Source organism: Typopeltis vanoorti, chromosome 6 (assembly GCF_054136105.1).
Source record: "Typopeltis vanoorti isolate ZY-2024b chromosome 6, IOZ_Tvanoo_1.0, whole genome shotgun sequence".
NCBI lineage: Eukaryota > Metazoa > Arthropoda > Arachnida > Uropygi > Thelyphonidae > Typopeltis > Typopeltis vanoorti.
The window spans coordinates 143,011,451-143,028,219 of NC_143554.1; the positions used below are offsets into that span (position 1 = coordinate 143,011,451).

The 16,769-nt window shown below is 34.9% G+C and overlaps 1 protein-coding gene across 1 annotated transcript; it reads left to right on the forward strand.

Moving 5' to 3' along the window:
- The first annotated feature begins 2,141 nt into the window (after positions 1-2,141).
- Positions 2,142-8,487, forward strand: LOC150106003 (uncharacterized). The gene is made up of 3 exons (XM_090393740.1): positions 2,142-2,229; positions 4,814-4,942; positions 8,207-8,487. The coding sequence occupies exons 1-3, from the start codon at positions 2,157-2,159 to the stop codon at positions 8,410-8,412; spliced, it is 408 nt and encodes a 135-aa protein (XP_090249866.1). The 5' UTR covers positions 2,142-2,156; the 3' UTR covers positions 8,413-8,487.
- Positions 8,488-16,769: the final 8,282 nt, after the last annotated feature.

The window sequence follows — 16,769 nt, forward strand, 5'->3', positions numbered from 1 at the left end:
ACAGGATGTGGATCTCTTCCCTCTTTCTTTATCTGTTTTCCAGGTATATCGTCTTCCTGTGTAGTGGAACCTGCAAGAATATTTAAGAGCACCATGAATTTATTTCGCTTGACTTCGTTCTGAGGAAGAATTTGAATAGAAATAAACAAGTAGCGGTAAGACTTTTGCTCATCATTATTCGTCAAATATTAATTATTTCGTAACAATAACTAATTAGTTTTATGTGTTAGGACTTCTGATATTCAATCAGATGCAATTTTAAATCTATTAAAATTTCAGTATGAATACTAATTATTAATAAATGGCCTCAGAGTATTCCTTGGGGATATCTTAGAGAATATCTTGTCATAAAAAGGATTTGTTAAATATTTACGGTAACTTTCTTAAACGTTTCCTAATGAAAGATTGGATAAACTTCAACTCAGGATTTTGGGAAAAGAGGAAAAAAACACTATTTATGTTTTTGTGTTGTACTTGACTATAATAGGTATAATCTAATTGAGTGACCGATGGGAAAATTATTTAGCTTGATGGTTATTTTTCAAACATGTTTTACAGTATTACACTCTGTACAAGAAATTAGTTACTCTACGAGTATTTGACTTCGAATATGTATTACTGATATTATTTAGTGAGTATTACAAATAATTAAAGCAATAATGCAAAATTAGAATTAGCCGTCAGGCAAGTCATCTTAATCATCCCAAGATTTAAACATATTATGTCCTGTTCCAGCAATCCATCAGCATGTCGGTTTATTGGACGGCCTCTTATTCTTTCTCAGGATGGTTTATGTTCATTTTCTTGTTTGGACAAATCTTATATCTACATTATTTTAAAATGTTCCGTGCAAGTATGTTTTTTTTTTGTCTATTGTTGGATCTCAGTTTAATTCTTTCATTATTTATTCATTGCATTTATGATCAGATCCGGTATTTTTGCTAATAAATCTTATTTCTTCTATTAATCTCTGTCCATCATTTTGTTTTATTGTGCAGATTTCGCTTTCATTAATTACCGTTGGTATTAATTGTGTTATACACTTTTAATGTAGTGTCCGATTATGTAGGTTTAAGCACATAATTCATTATGTTTGTTATTATTACATTTTTTTTTAATTTTCACATTTATGTCCTTTTCATCTTTATATGCAATAGCACATAACAATAAGCGAAAGAATTTATTTCTTCCAAGGTTGTGTTATTAATTATTAATCTTTTACTTTTATAGGTTCATCTTTCAAGTTTTGTTCTTTCTGTTATGATTGTCATGTTTATATATGTCGTTTTTTAATCGTACTTTTATGATTTCCCCCACCCCCGATATTTGTAACACTTTTGTCTTTTTTGAAATGTATTTCCTTCCCTTCCCTTCCTATCAGTCCCTTAAGACGGGTTGAGTCCCATAATGAGGGATTTATAAGGAATTAATGCAACCGGTTAATCACTCCCCTTCTGCACCCTGAGGGCAAATAGCCATGCCTATAGATCCGTGTGTGTTCACAGGGCCTGTTTACCTGTTCTGATGGACGAAATCCCGAGTTTTTGGAGACAAAACCCTCTACCGCCGTGTGAGACAGGCGAACTCACATTTAGTCGAAAGAGACCAGATAAAGATTTCTAATGTCATGGACGGGAATCGATCTCAGGTTTTTCCGACCAAAGGGCTTCGTCCCACTGAGCTACGGAGGCTCTTTTAAAATGTATTTATGAAACCAAATCGCATTGCCTTGTAATGGCTTGGAGTCTCTTCTGATTACAGGGTGTAGTTTTTAGTTTATTATTATTATTATTATTATTATTATTATTATTATTATTATTATTATTATTATTATTATTATTATTATTATTATTAATATATCTCATATGAACCAATGGAACTTAGTAAAAAAAAAAACTGATAAAAGGACTCTCAGGGAAAACACCTGATTACATATCAGTTGTTTCCCTTAGAAAGTATGCGATCTGTTTTAAATATTTTAAATTTCAAAAAGATGCATCAGGTTGTAATTTGTCTATAAAATGATACTATTTATTATAATTTTTGTTAATTTATATTATCCAAAATATTCCATATATACAAATTGTTACTGGACTAGACTAATATAAAATAATTCACAATCTTGCTGTGATGTCATTTCAGGGTTTTAACTAAAAATGGAAGGAATATTAAAGTGGAAGTTGGCTGTCATTTGTATCGCTGTAACAATTAACAGAGTTGTAGGAAATGGTAAACAGTTTTGTTTGAATTATTAATAAACCAAGCCATTTTATTATAAAAAAGCATACTTTGTATCTAAAATAGTTTGCACTATGTTGTAAACGTCCGCGCGGTTAGCCTAGTGGCTTTGCGCTTCCCAACCATATGCCTGGGGAAGGAGTGTCCTAGGTTCGATTCCCGTCGGAGACGTAAGGAGCTGAAGGATCTTCCTCAGCCATAGCCAAGTTAGCCGGTCTTGGGCGCGGGCAGTAGGTTTTTTTCCACCAGTTTATCTGGTGTTTTTCATCCCGCAAGCAGGCAAACCGGCCCCTTGAACACACAGGGATACAGCCAAGAATACCTTGAGGCATAGGAGTGACCATTCTATCCTCGTATTTCGGTTACGAAATCTAAGCATGCTTGGAAGGTTGTGGGCCTTAAAGGCCTGTTAAAGCCATTGGGATAGGATAGACTATGTTGTAAACAACATTTTCACATTATTTCGAAGGATGGTTAAAAACGTAATTAATCATCTCTACCGCTAAGCCAGGCAATTCAAGATGCTAAGGCTCACTGAAAATTTAAGAGTGAAGATGATGACTGGAGTACTCATGAATCCAAGAGAAAGCAGTTATTTGTTTAGCAGTTCATCCTCTTGTAATGAATGTATTCATGGTATATATTTATGCAAATATAGACCATTACACTGAAATTGTGCCTACTTTACAGAAAACAAAGCATGATACAAGATAACGAATAACGATATAATACCCGTTTGCCAGTTTCAAAGAAATTGCCTTTTAGAACGTGAATAAAGCTATTTATTCCAGTTTAATATATTTGCTCTACAGCTTAAGTTATATTACTTTTATGAAACTATAGATTATTTTGTCAATTTTACTAGGTGTTGCTGACATTCTTTGTCCTCTATAAGCTGATATATTGACCTTTGGAAATACATTTTTAGACTATTCAAGCTCTGGAAAAAGTGCACTGCATACTATCACTCTGTTAGTTATTCCTTTTTTGCAGGTTATATATATTTTATAAACCTATCTACTAAGTTATCCTCTCACTATAGAGAGCAAGTTTCATCCTCAGTCCAATGGATCACTTTCACCTTAAAGGTATAATACATTATTGGCTCGATATTTCGATAGTCCAATTTCAATAGTAAAACTGAACGGTTTAGCAGTTGTCTAAGATAAGAAATATTATAACCCCTTGTCGCTTATTCTTGCAAAGATGGTAGGTTCTCTTCCCGAGTACAACTCAGGCAATAATAGTCTCTAGTGAAAGTTCCCCCGTAGCTTAGTTAGTATAGGTGAACTCTTTCTATGAAAAAAACATAGGGTTGAAACCCGTATATAACGATAATAGCCAGGCGTTTTCGATCACATGATTAGTTAGGCAGTCTCATATGCAGGTGGCGAATCACCCGGAAATTCGAGTTTTGTCATCCTTCGAAATAGACAAGCAGTCTCCTGAACACATAACTACAAACATCGGATACTCATTGTGAGATGAAAACGATTAAGCCTTACCATCTTATCTTTCTACTGGTATTTATGGATCTTAGGTAGAGTTCGATAATAGTCAATCTCTCGGATGGAGATGACACTTAACAGGACAATGAAAAGTAGACGTTGTTGTTGTTGTTGCGTAATTGAGGCATAAATAACGAAGACTACAAGCTAGCTTTAGTTATGTCTATAAATTTCGAATGTTCTTCTGGCTGATTTGTCCACTTTGTGAAATAAAATCATCAGTTTCTGAAAAAAATTGGCAATGCTCTTTGGGGGAAAATAACGATATTGGGTTCGAATCCACTCTAAAACAAAGAATGTATATGTTTTATAAGTTTTTTATTCCTCCCTTTCTTAGTTTTCCCAAAATACATGCATTTTTTTAATTTATGTTTCGCTACGATACTACACTAATTATGGATGAGATAAAGGCTTTCAAATCATTTGCAATTGTCAGCATCTACATAGCTCAGATCACGAGAAAAAGCAGATACAAAGATCTCTTAGTGAAAGAGAACTGCGTTATAAAGATAGAATTAGAATTTCGGAACCACACAAATACTCACAAGAATAAAATCTGCTGGTACCATACCTGATATTTGGTATGTCCTCTTTAGGCAGAAGAGCCGAGAAGGTTTTAGATTTTATTGATTAACAAAGGCTTTCTCCTTAGCAATGTTGGAATTTATAAAATACTGGACAGGTAATGATATCTTTTGCACTTCAACAATTTATATATCACCTCAGTCATGCGTCAGGGATAGAAATGTGATAATTCAATACAGAATGTACATGCCCATGCAGCTTTTCACTGTTGTTCTTCGGGAGATTTTCTTATGATGAAAGTTAAAGGTTTATCTTTTTTTCATCCAATGCTACTACCGTGATGAACTACATGAAAATATATAGTATTTCTGGACTTTTTTTTAAGGTTTATGTTTTTGTGTGTCTTGTTGTTATTTTCAATTAAAAAGAAAAGAACTAAAACATGAATTGCAATTTCATTCTTTTTTGTATTGTCTATATTCTATAGTTCGAATTAAAATATAATATAAATTAAATATTTTAATATTTTCTCATTATTACAGATTGCCCAGCGATAGACTGCAATCAACCGACGGCTTACTTAAAAAAAGGCTGCAATACTGACGAAGACTGTGGTTTAGGACAAAAGTGTTGTGCAGGATGCGATGATTCTACTTATTGCTATTCTTCTGGTAAGTACAAATGTGGCGAATAGCCTATTGCATTGCGATTAATGCTGAGTAATTAAAATCAGTACACCAAACTATCGTTTTGAATGTTAATCAGAAAAATGCTAAATATGCACGTATTTCAATGCGCGTCTCTTCTGATTTGCTGTATAATAATGTGTACTGTGAAAGAGAAGCATGGTTCGTGGAGGAAAGAGGAACTAGAGTTATGTAGTTGTATAAACTTTTATCTTCGTTTCTATATACGAATAATTTGCTAACTCATAAAAAGTAGTGGCCTTTATAATTTTTCTCTTATAAAGAAATAAATGACAAAATCCGTGTGATGTAAAGCGAGTGAAGAATTTAAAATATCATAAAACATCATAGCAAAAATTCTAGTCTTCATACCCCCAAGTAATCTCATGGGTCCTTAAGCTTCTAAATATGTCCTCTAAACTTTAACTATCTGTCTACCTCCATCCCTAAATCTCTAGCTTCATCTAATTCCTATAGTAGAGTATCAGTGTGATACCGGATTGTAATTGATTTACCCAAAATGCATAACTCGACAATTCCCGACATTAAACTGATACCAATTAACTTTTGTCCATACTGACAGCCGATTTAAATTGCTATGCAAGCCCTCCACATCGCCTTGATTAACTATTACTCCACCTAATTTCGCATCATCAGCAAACAACTGAATATTGTTTTTCATGTTATTTCATATGTACTCTGTACTGTGAAAGAGAGCAGTGGTCCAAGCACACTGAACCTTGTGTCACACCACTGGCGCCCTGTTTTCGCATCGATTCTCGTCTTCCATATTCCACATTTTGATACCTGTCTAGCAGTCATCCTCTTATCCACTTAACCTGTGTCATATCCATTCATATTTGTTATAATTTGCGTAACAGAATTCCATTGGTATTCTGTCAAATGCCTTTGGGAAATCCAGCAAAATCATCGTGTAGCCATTTCCTATATCCAACTCAACTGTTACTCTATTATAAAATGTTAAGAAACTCAGGCATGACTAATCCTTTTCAAAGCCATGTTGACCTTCATACAGTATCATATTCTTATCCACCCATTCTTGAATTTTCATTTTGACTAATTTTTCTAGTACTTTTACCACAACGCCTGAGATACATACCGATTAGTCTATAATTTTCTACTGCAGTCTTAGAACCTCCTTTACGCAAGGGATTATTTTGTCCTATTTTCACTCCCTTGGGACTCTACCAGAGCTGAGATTTAAACTAAAGAGCCTAGTCAAAGGCATTGCTAGTTCCCTTGTACATTCTCTCAAACCCTAGCTGATACCCCATGTAATCCCTTAGCTGAATTTACACTGAGATTATGCAATATCCTAAGAACCTCAAATTCTTCCATCTCTGTTCCCACATTAGTATCTGTCACATAGATTAAAGCAATAACCTCACTAGGATGATATGCCCTTATCATTCTTCCTCTTACCTGCCACGTAATGAAAGAACTCTTTGGGATTTTCTTTGGCCTGCTCGCCTAAATTCTTCTCGTAATCTGATTTTGCCTTTCTTGCCATGTTGGTCAACCTTCTTGCCTGAATCTCGTAGTGTTCATGAGTTTGCTGGTCATCTTTCTCTTTATATACCCCCCACAGCACTTTCGTCTTCTGCAGCTCATGCTTAATGATATTACTCATCCATCTAACTCCTATACGATTAACTCTCCTTACCGTAGGTACACAATTTAATACTGCTTCCTCTAGGAGACCCTTAACTGCATTCGATGCCTACTAAGATCCTTAGCGCCTGCAATGTTTCATGCCATTGTACAGATTTAAGCTTCTTTCTAAGCATGTCATAATCAGCTGCCACAAATACCTCTTCTTGATAGAATATTCCTCATGCTTTACAATCTTCCAAGTCAAGACCACATGATCACTTTCTCCGACTGGAGGCATTGTTGTCACCTTGGCTATGGACAGCTTTTCTGATCTCATGACCAGATCAAATACTCTCCCGCTCTTACTGTCCTCCATCACATGCTGCCTTAAGTAATTATCACTTAGCAGGTGTATAAATTATATATATTTCCTATCATGTGATTCTTCTTCCTTCCAGTCTATCTCCAGAGTTGAAGTCCCCTGATAATTATCAATCGACCTGTACCTCGGCATCGTACTAATTTGGTGATGCATGTCTTCCAGATCATCTGTGGAACTCCCTGGCCTATAGCAACAACGGACTATATTTTGTCTTAATATCACAGCAGATTGCTTCAAAAATACAGCCACCCTCTCTCCTGTTCATTTTGATTGCAATTCATCTGCTATTATCAGTAGTACTCCTTCCGCCATCTTATCTTCTCTATCTTTACTGAAAATACTAAAGCCTTCATATTCAATCCCTGTAACTACGTCATCTGCCTGTTAGCCAATTCTGACTAATGCCTGTAACTTTTGGCAAGTTGCACTACCAATGCCGAAAACACCTTCTCTTGTTCCTGATACCTCTCACATTAGTATATAGAAACTGCAGCATAATTGAATACAAATACATTATTCCTCGGCCTAAAGTACACCTTGCATGGACGTAAACACGTTGCATAGATATTAGAAGAATACGACATCATTATCTTTGTTTACTGGCAGACACTAGTTCAGTGATGAGGAACTTTTTTACCCAGGTGTGTGTCAAACTTTTTTTTTTTAATATTGACGTTGTTGATGTGCCACTTGCATATATGCATTATAAATGTAAATACATAATAATAGATGGTGACTTATACATATCATATTAGGCTATTTATTTAATAGGACATTGATATAAAATCAATGAATTCATATTATACAATTAATTTAATAAAGTGAAATTACAAACTTACATTACATTTAATGACTTTTCTGTTCCTTCGCCTTAAATGAGAGCGATTAATCACAGTTTTTTCATTAGAATACCAATATCTTTCAACATCCAAGGTATGTCACCTGAAACCCTCAAGTGTATCAGTGCTGACACGCGTGTCATAGGTTGGCCATCACTGCACTAGTTCATATTCATATCTAACCTTAGTCTACCCGTAATTTCTGTTGGTATACTAAGTTTAGATAGTCTCCGAATCTTGGAACTTCGTTAAATCCCTTTCAGTTCTCCAGCAAGCATGATCTGGTATTTATTCGTGATAATAGTTAATTTGAATAATTGCCAAAGTTAAACTGATTTCAGTTCATATTAGTAAAATGCATTTTGACTGTTAAAAAACCACTATCAATGCCGATAAAATATTATTTTCTTTCAGGAACATGCAAGGGATGTGTTGGGTTTCAATGTTTCGTAGCACCCAAAAACCTCTGCAGTTTGGGATGCTCCCCAGGTGCTCTGTGTTGCTTCCGTGAATGTGATTATTCGTGCAATTTTGAAGTGAATGCAGGATATTATTGTGACAAATCAGACTTAATAAGAGGAAGGAACCCTATTAGACAAGGCAGTTTGGGAAGAAAATAAACTATTTTAATGCTTTGATTTCTTTCTATAGCAATGCTGTACTACATTCATATTATTAAAAACAGAGTAAGATATTGTCTCCCTGTTCAATATATATATATATTCAAATTGTTATAGTTTTCATAAATACAGTTAAAACGTTTATAATCTTTTACTTTAATTTATAAAAGATATAAATTAAAAAAATGTATGAAATAAATGTTATGTACTTTAAGTTATATTTTATTCTTTCTTTTAAAAAAACAAAAAAAAAATTAAAAAAATTCTGACACCATTAATATTAAATTTTCATCTAATATAAAAAGGGTAACTGAATGGATTGTAGATATTAGGTTGTAGAGAGATTTTACAGTGGGGAAGGTACGTTAATCGAACGTGAGATGCGGTGATTGATCCTTGGAGGGTAATGGATGGCAATGCTGTACCAATGAAGTTTAACTAAGGTTCGGCTGTTGATGTTACCCCCTTGGGCAATGAGATTCGAGAGTTTTTGAGTTTTTATTTCTCTTAAGGTTTTTGCCTTAAGGGAGCAATTTGGGTCTCCGGGGAAGGTGTTCTCCGGCACGGCCCGCTGAGGGGCTTTGTCGGTGAATTATTTTCTTCGGAATTTGAGCGGTTCTGCTTGGTGATGGGGGAGCCCGTCACTGAGTGGAACCAACGCTGAGATATGGACGGTCTTTCGCCCACTATGGAGGGGCCTAGAGATCGTCCGATTTTTTAAGATTTCACCTTTACTTACATAGTCGGTGATTAATAATACCCTTGGAGGGTAATGGATGGCAATGCTGTAGCCAATGAAGTTCTATCTGAGACTTACCCTTCTGCCATGATCAGAGCTTTAATAGCTCAATAACACCTTATCCCTACACTGTCCTCTACAGATAACGGAGAAGATGAAAAGCATTATTGCTTCGCCCCTTTAAGCCAGTCCTTATAAGGACTTTTTAGTGAAATATGCAAAACATCCTGCCTGGAGCAGTAAATCTATCAACAGGAATGGCCACATTCTGTTAAACTATTGAAGTTCCAACTGCGCAGCTGTGGAACTTCAGTAGTTTAACAGAATGTTAAACTACAAACACAGTCCGATTGGTTCCTCCTAGGTCTTGAATATAATTGTCCTTCAGAATGTTAAATCAGAGTACAACCTGGAATCATTAAATTATTTAACTTCTGACTACAACCCTATTTTATTCCAAATGGGTAATCAGAAGGGATTGCCCCTTCCGCCTCACACTTTCATATCTTGGGAAAAATTATCCAAAATGCTTCCAGATTGAATTGGTCCTGTTCCTCATATGAACTCTAAGGAGGAAGTCGAATCTGTAGTTAATAATGTATTCTAATTTATAGTTTATTTCTCTTATTCTAGTTTATGTTTGGTAAATATTATTATACCACCGTCTCGTTTTGTTTGTCTGCAGTGTTTGTGTTGTTGGAAGTGTGGCATTTGGTAGGTGAATGCCTCTTCGTTTGTCGTAGATGCTTCAGTCAGTATTAAAATGTCTATTTCGTCTATATCTTCCTTCAGATAAGCTCGCAGGGTCAGTATTTTTGAAGGCTTCCGATGTTGATGTGGAGAATAGATAGTCCTTTTTTGGGGATTGTCACTTGTTTCCATTTTGTTATTGATTTCAGAATGTGGCAATTATCATGTTCCGAGGTGATTACATCTGCTTGATGGTCTGCATTCATGTTGGTTGGTGTGCTGTTCCTTCTTTACGAGTTGTCAATATTCCTTTCAATGTGCCAGCCTGTTGAGGTCTTCTACGGATTTTATTTCAATTGGTTTTGCGTCTTGTGTCTTTCTAAGGAATATTTTGCTGCCTCTTATCCATATAAACTGCTAATTTGTTTCTTTTTTTACTTTCATTGCTTGGTAGAATAGTTTCTGATAATATAGCGTTAGGTATTCGGACAAGTATATTGGGGTATTGTCGTGGTCTCCTTTCAGATCCTTGACTATTGGTTTATTTTAATCCTGCTAGCATTATTAAGTGTAGGTTTTGTTGGGCTGTTGGTGAGTCGCACTACGACGGGAGAAGGATGGGAATTATTTTCTCTTTTTACTTTTTTGTGGTAACCGATGCACTGAGTGGATGTTTTTTGATTCAATGGGAGAGACAATTTTTTGGCTTAGTTGTATTACGGTGTCTCTTAGATGTTCCGTAGCAATTTCTGGAAGACCATCTATGAGGAGATCATTTTTGTACTGCTGTTGGTTTAAGAGTTCGTACTGTTGCTTCAAAGAGTTTAGTTCTTGCCGTAGTTCCGTTGTCTCTTTAATTAAATTATGCTGTCTTTCCGTTAGCTCTTTAACACAGTTTTTAATTTCTCTTACGGTCTGTAATACACCTTCTACAGAGTTATTATTAAATTTAATATATTCCTCGTATTGGTTGAATTTTTCTGTAATTTGTGCGGTATGTTTTTGAAATAGTTCTCCAACAAAATCGATTAAACAGTCTTTTAGGTTTTGTAATCTATTTTCAAGTAAGGTATTTAAAGTTGGCTCACCTGGGTTTCCATTGTTGTGTTCTTTGGTTTTAATTCCCTCTGCTGTTGATAGCTGTTTACAGCCTGCGGTTGTTTCCTGCATTTGCTGTTTTCCTCCTGCGGTCGAAGGCGACATTCCTTTGTTGTCTGTGCAATGGGAACACTTCCACTCGTCACGATTCTTGTTTGATTTTTGCTGCCAAGTAGCCTCAGACAATCCCAAACATAGAAAATGCACGTTTCTCTGGCAGTTCCTACATGTTATGTGGTTTTTTCCCCCGTTAAATCTTCTTGGCATTTGTAGCACTTCATATTTCTTGTTTGACGATCTTGCTGTAATTTCTAATATGGTGACTTCCTTTGTTCTCTTCTCGCGTAGTTGACCAACGTATACTTCGAACTTTGAATACTTCTAATTTACTTATTACTTAACAGATACAGTTTTTACATCAATATGTCCGTCTTGAAGAACGGAATTCACTGATATACTTTAAATTTTAATTCACAAGAAAAAATCTACTTTGCAACTTAAAATATGGGGGCCTCGAAATAGAGTGATTGCAACCACTTGCTGCTAATGCGCCCTCTATCAAAATTATTATAATAATTATTATTAAATTATTATTATTATTATTATTTTATTTTATTTTATTTTATTATTTCTCAGATAAATTACATACATTATATGAAGACAATTATGCATAACAAATACTTTCTCGTACATAAAGTTTTTTTTTAAATAATAATAACGACAATAACTGTTTACAACGTATATTATTATAATATTCATAATGATGATTATTACAGATGTTTCTTTGCAATTTTACACTCTATATATACAATATCAATGGATATAATCACTCTATATTGCATACTTTTGTTTACATATGATACATTACTTACATTTGTTTACATATGATACTTACATAACATACATTTGTTTACATATAATACATACATTACATACTTTGTTTTACATGTGATACGTACATTACATGCACTTGGTTACATAGGATACATCTTGGATGAGAACTAATTTCTCTGCTTTCATCCCCGAAGGTTATATGTAAGCTTATCTGAGGATGACACCAGTTGGTTATTATTTATTGTTTTTTTTTTGCTGTGTTGGGAAGCTACGAAATCTATAATTGAGAAATTCGCGCACGCGCGAGCACGCACGCACGCACGCGCACACGCACGCGCACGCACACACACACACACACACACACACACACACAAACTTGGAATGTATTGATGCGTCGCTGAACTGGAAGCCTGAACGAATATTTGCATATTTTTTTGGGCTATGCTTGCCTTATTATGGATGGATATTATTGCTGTATCGCCTACCACTCAAAGGTAAGATATTGGAATATCTTACCTTTGAGTGGTAGGTGATTAATATCGTGCGTGTAAATGTTGAATAGAGTTGGGAAGAGTACAGCTCCCTATAGTACTCCACAGGTTACTGGTAGCTCTCTGATTCAGTTTGACCCGATACGTGTGATTGCTTTCTATTTGAAGGTAGTTTGTAAACCACCTGTGAAGAGTCCCGTCTATTCCAACATGCCTCATATTTTCTAACAAGGTTTAATGTGTAAGTGTATCGAATGCTTTAGTTAGATCAATAAAGACTACCATGGCAATTTTGTTTTTGTCTAAGGCGGTATTAATTACGTCTGTAAAGTCTTCCAAGAGAGATGTTGTTCCCTTATTTTTCTGAAAACCATATTGTATGTTGGGGATAATATGAAAGGTCTCTGTGTATGCTGTGAGTTTCTTCAGTATGATCCGCTCCATAATTTGATTGATAATTGGTAACGTTTCTATAGGTCTGTAATTGATGATTAAATTTCTTTTTCCGTGTTTGTGTATGGGCGTGATTATGACAGTCTTTAGCATACTTGGTATCTGTCCTGTTTTAAATATTTAATTTATTAATTTTAGTAGGATAGGACTTAAACTAGTTGCATGTTGCTTTATATCTTTAGGTCTGATACCATCAATTCCTGGGCCTTTTTTTGGTTTGATTTGATGAATTGCAGAGAGAAGTTCTGCTTCTTTTATGGTTGGGAACCATAATGTCTGTTTTGATTGTGGTCCAAGTAGAGGGTCTCGTTTTGTGATTGGGGGAATATTTCTGTGCAGTTCTTGAATGGAGTCTGCAACATATTGGTTAAAGTCATTTGCTAGTTGTTGGATAGGTTTTGCGTCTTTCATGAAGCTGTGTTTTATGGTTTCGGAGGCGGTGGTGTTTGGAACAAAATCTAGCATCTCATTGATCAGATGCCAGGTTTGTTTCATGTTGTTCTGTGCAGAGGTTAGTTTCTCTCTGCAGTAGCTTCTTTTTTGCATTAATCATTTGTATTGTAAGGCGATTCCTTGTTATCTTATATTCAGTTTTTAAAGCTGTTTATTTGGATATCGCTTTAATTCTTTCCATAAAGCGTCCTCTCGGTGTATTGCTAGGATTAAGTTTTGTGTTATCCAAGGATTTTGTGTTGTTTTTGAAAGAATTCTGACTTTCTTTGTAGTTTTCTTATATATTTCCTCCAGTGTGAGTTTAATGTTGTTGTATAACATATCTGTTGAATCTGATGTCAGGTGTTTCCAGTGTGTTTTTCTTATTTTATGGTTGACTATTTCTTCGTCTATTATTGTTTTCTGTCGCTTTTCTTCTGTGGGACATTGCTTGGATATTGTCTTGGTGTGCAGGTTTAGAGCGGTGAAGTAATGGTCTGCTACTTTGCACTTTATGACTGATGCAGTGTAACTATTTTGGGTGCTCGGACGTTTATATGACCTAGACAGGAGGCAGTGATAATATTTCCGAATATTTCTTCTGTAGTACATGATGTTATTGTTAGTATTAGATTATATATTGATATCGTGTCTAGGTATTGTATAGTGTTATTCTGGTTTTCGTTCACAATATTTATGTTTATGTCGCCAATTATCATTAGGTGTTCGGTTGAGCATATTTCTTGGCTTGAGAGCCAGCAATTGAGTTCCTGCAAGAATTTTTTCATGTTTAGGTTTGGTGGCCTGCAAATAACATTTAGTATTATGCGATGCTGTGTATTCGTGGTATTAGTGATTTCGAGGCAAAGGGTTTCAGCATGCTCAAACTGATAGGCCGTTTCTTTTGCTATTCATTTTGTTTGATGAATATTAATATCCCTCCCCCTTTTTTGTTTGGCAGCATAATTTATGTTGTTGGAAGCCTGGAATTTGGAAAGCAGTCGCTTCGTCATTAATTATGGATACTTCTGTAAGAATCATATATCAATAATATCAGTGTAATTCCTCAGATAAGCCTGTAACAATAACTAATGTTTTCGAATGCTTCTGATGTTAATATGCAAGATTGAGAGACCTCTCGCTTGTACTGTGTGTTGTTTCCATGCATCAAGCAATTCGAAAGTACAATTACTGATGTATTCTGGAGTAATTATATCTATCTGATGGTTCACATTCATTTTTGTTTTGTTGAGACCTTATTCAACTAAGTTGGAGTCGTCTTTTGTTTCACTCTGGCAGCCTGTCTATATCTTCCGAGCTTTTTATTTGTATAGACTTTGAAGTGTGTGACTTTATCAAGAATATTTTGCCGTCTTTGATCCATAAAAAGTGATACTTTTTCTTTTTTTTCTTTTTTTGCTTGGTTCAAAAGATTCTGATTGAAAGGTGTTAAATACTCAGATAGAAAAATTGGCGTATTGTCTTGCGATGCATTTAAATCCTTGACTACTGGTTTTTTCAGTCTGCTGGCTTTTATGAGATTGTCTCTTGTAGCCTTGCTTGTCAGGCGAACTATGACTGGTGCTCGTCATGCCGAACCGTGTTTTTTGTGCTTCCGGGGAATACGATTTATGGTCTGAATATCATTATGTTGCAGGGGGATGTCAATTGAATGGCCTAATTTTAAAACTATATCTCTGAGATTTTCTGTGGATTCAGTTTCTGGAAGCCCGTTTATGACAAGGTCTTCTTTATGTTGTTGTTGGTTTAACACTTCGTATTGTAGTTTCAGGGAATTTAAATTCTTTACAGAGTTCCGATGTGTCTTTTATCAATTTGTGCTGCCTGTCAATTAATGAGTTAATGCTGGTTTTAATGTCTTTTACATTTGTAAGACTTCTTCGACTTTTGAATTATTAAATTTAACAAACTCTTCATATTCGCTAATTTTTTTGTTATTTCTTTATTCTGTTTATCAAATAGTTCTTGGACAAGATCTACCATGCTGGCTTTTATATTTTCTAAACCTGCTTCTAGTAATAAATTTACAGAAGTCAAATTATAAGACTCACCGGTATTTTGTTGTCTGTTCAGTTCATCGTCCGATTCTGCCTAAGGCGTAATCAGTTCCGTCGTGGGTGGCGGCGTTTCTCTATAGTTTAGACACTTCCATTCTTCTCGTTTGGCATAAGATTTGCGTTGCCAGGTTGATTCTGAAAGGCCGGAACATGTAAAGTGAAGATTCCTATGGAATTTCCTGCAGGTTATATGACATCTATCGGACGGGAATTCCTTCAGACACTCGTTGCATTCATGACTCACCTTTCTTCCTTTGGACAGCTGTAAAGATGGCGACGTCCTTTGTTCTATTCTCGTTACCAACCGCGGTGTATGCTTAAATTTTTAGCACACCCAGATTTTGGATTCCACTTGGCCGATTTCGATGAATTATATGTCACTCTCTTCAGCGTGACAAGTAGAGTTACTTTATCACACTTTTAAATTAAAAACAGGAGTTAGAACCGTATTAAAACTATAAAAGATGGGACCAGCAATACAACCTGCAACCGTTTGTATGCCTACACAGCGCCCTCTTATTTTTTATTTTATTTTTATTTTTATTTGTTTTTTTTGATATGATAATATTTTTATTGATCTGGAAAAATATTTACACATACAATAAACATCTTGAGTGACATTGCAACTTATAATTTTAGAGAATTCAGCACAAAGTGCTACATTTTCTACATTGCATTTCAATTAAAAATAAAAAAAAATACTTTTTTGCCTCTATATTACGTATTTACAACACATGTTCTTCTAATATTTACAATAAAGATTATACAAAATTTTTGAATATAAAATATACATAATAATAATAATAATAATTTGTTTATTTTATTTTATTTATTTATTTATTTATTTATCATTTATTTAATGTCTCAGAAAAATTGCATACATAGTAGCTGTAATAATTATATATATATATTTATAACATTACAATCGTGAATAACAGATACTTGCAAGTTAATAATTTTCTTCCTTGAAGCTTAGCAGAGCTTATCTGAGGAAGATAATAGATGATAGATGGTGGTGCTTTCATGGTTATGTTCCAATACTGGTCACAAGCCAGGTGTTGATTTTACTGTTTGTTCGTACGTGCTTGGAAGACTTCGACTGCTATTATGGTTTAACTTTTTTTTGTGCAAATAGGGTTGGATTTAGACATGGCATGTTTGTTTCTTTGTGTTCTTGTAGAGATCGTTTTTGAGAGGGGGTTTTTCATAGGTTTGTGGATGGGGGCAGGAGAGAGAAACAGGAATTGGTCTAATTTTCATTCTCGCTATAATATTTATATAGCGCCTGTTTCAGCTCTCTGTATGTTCCTAGGTTTCTGTTGTCGAACGGCAGTTTGTTTATCATGTCAGGTACGTAGAAGTTTTGGGTGGCTTTGCTGTTGTGATTGTTGTACTTATATGTTATGTAGTTTGTTGACTGTAGTCTTGTTATTTGATATGTTGTTCTGGTTACTCTATATGTTGGGCTGCAGTAATATTTTAACATGACTGTGTAGTGGCATAAGTGTTTCACCTTAAATATTTTGTGTTTTGTCCATGCTT

Bases quoted from the DNA above. Each gene is read 5' to 3' on its own strand.
- LOC150106003 (XM_090393740.1), top strand. From the start codon at position 2,157: ATGGAAGGAATATTAAAGTGGAAGTTGGCTGTCATTTGTATCGCTGTA. The intron at 2,230-4,813 runs GTAAACAGTTTT...TCATTATTACAG, and splicing joins TAACAGAGTTGTAGGAAATG to ATTGCCCAGCGATAGACTGC. The intron at 4,943-8,206 runs GTAAGTACAAAT...ATTTTCTTTCAG, and splicing joins TACTTATTGCTATTCTTCTG to GAACATGCAAGGGATGTGTT.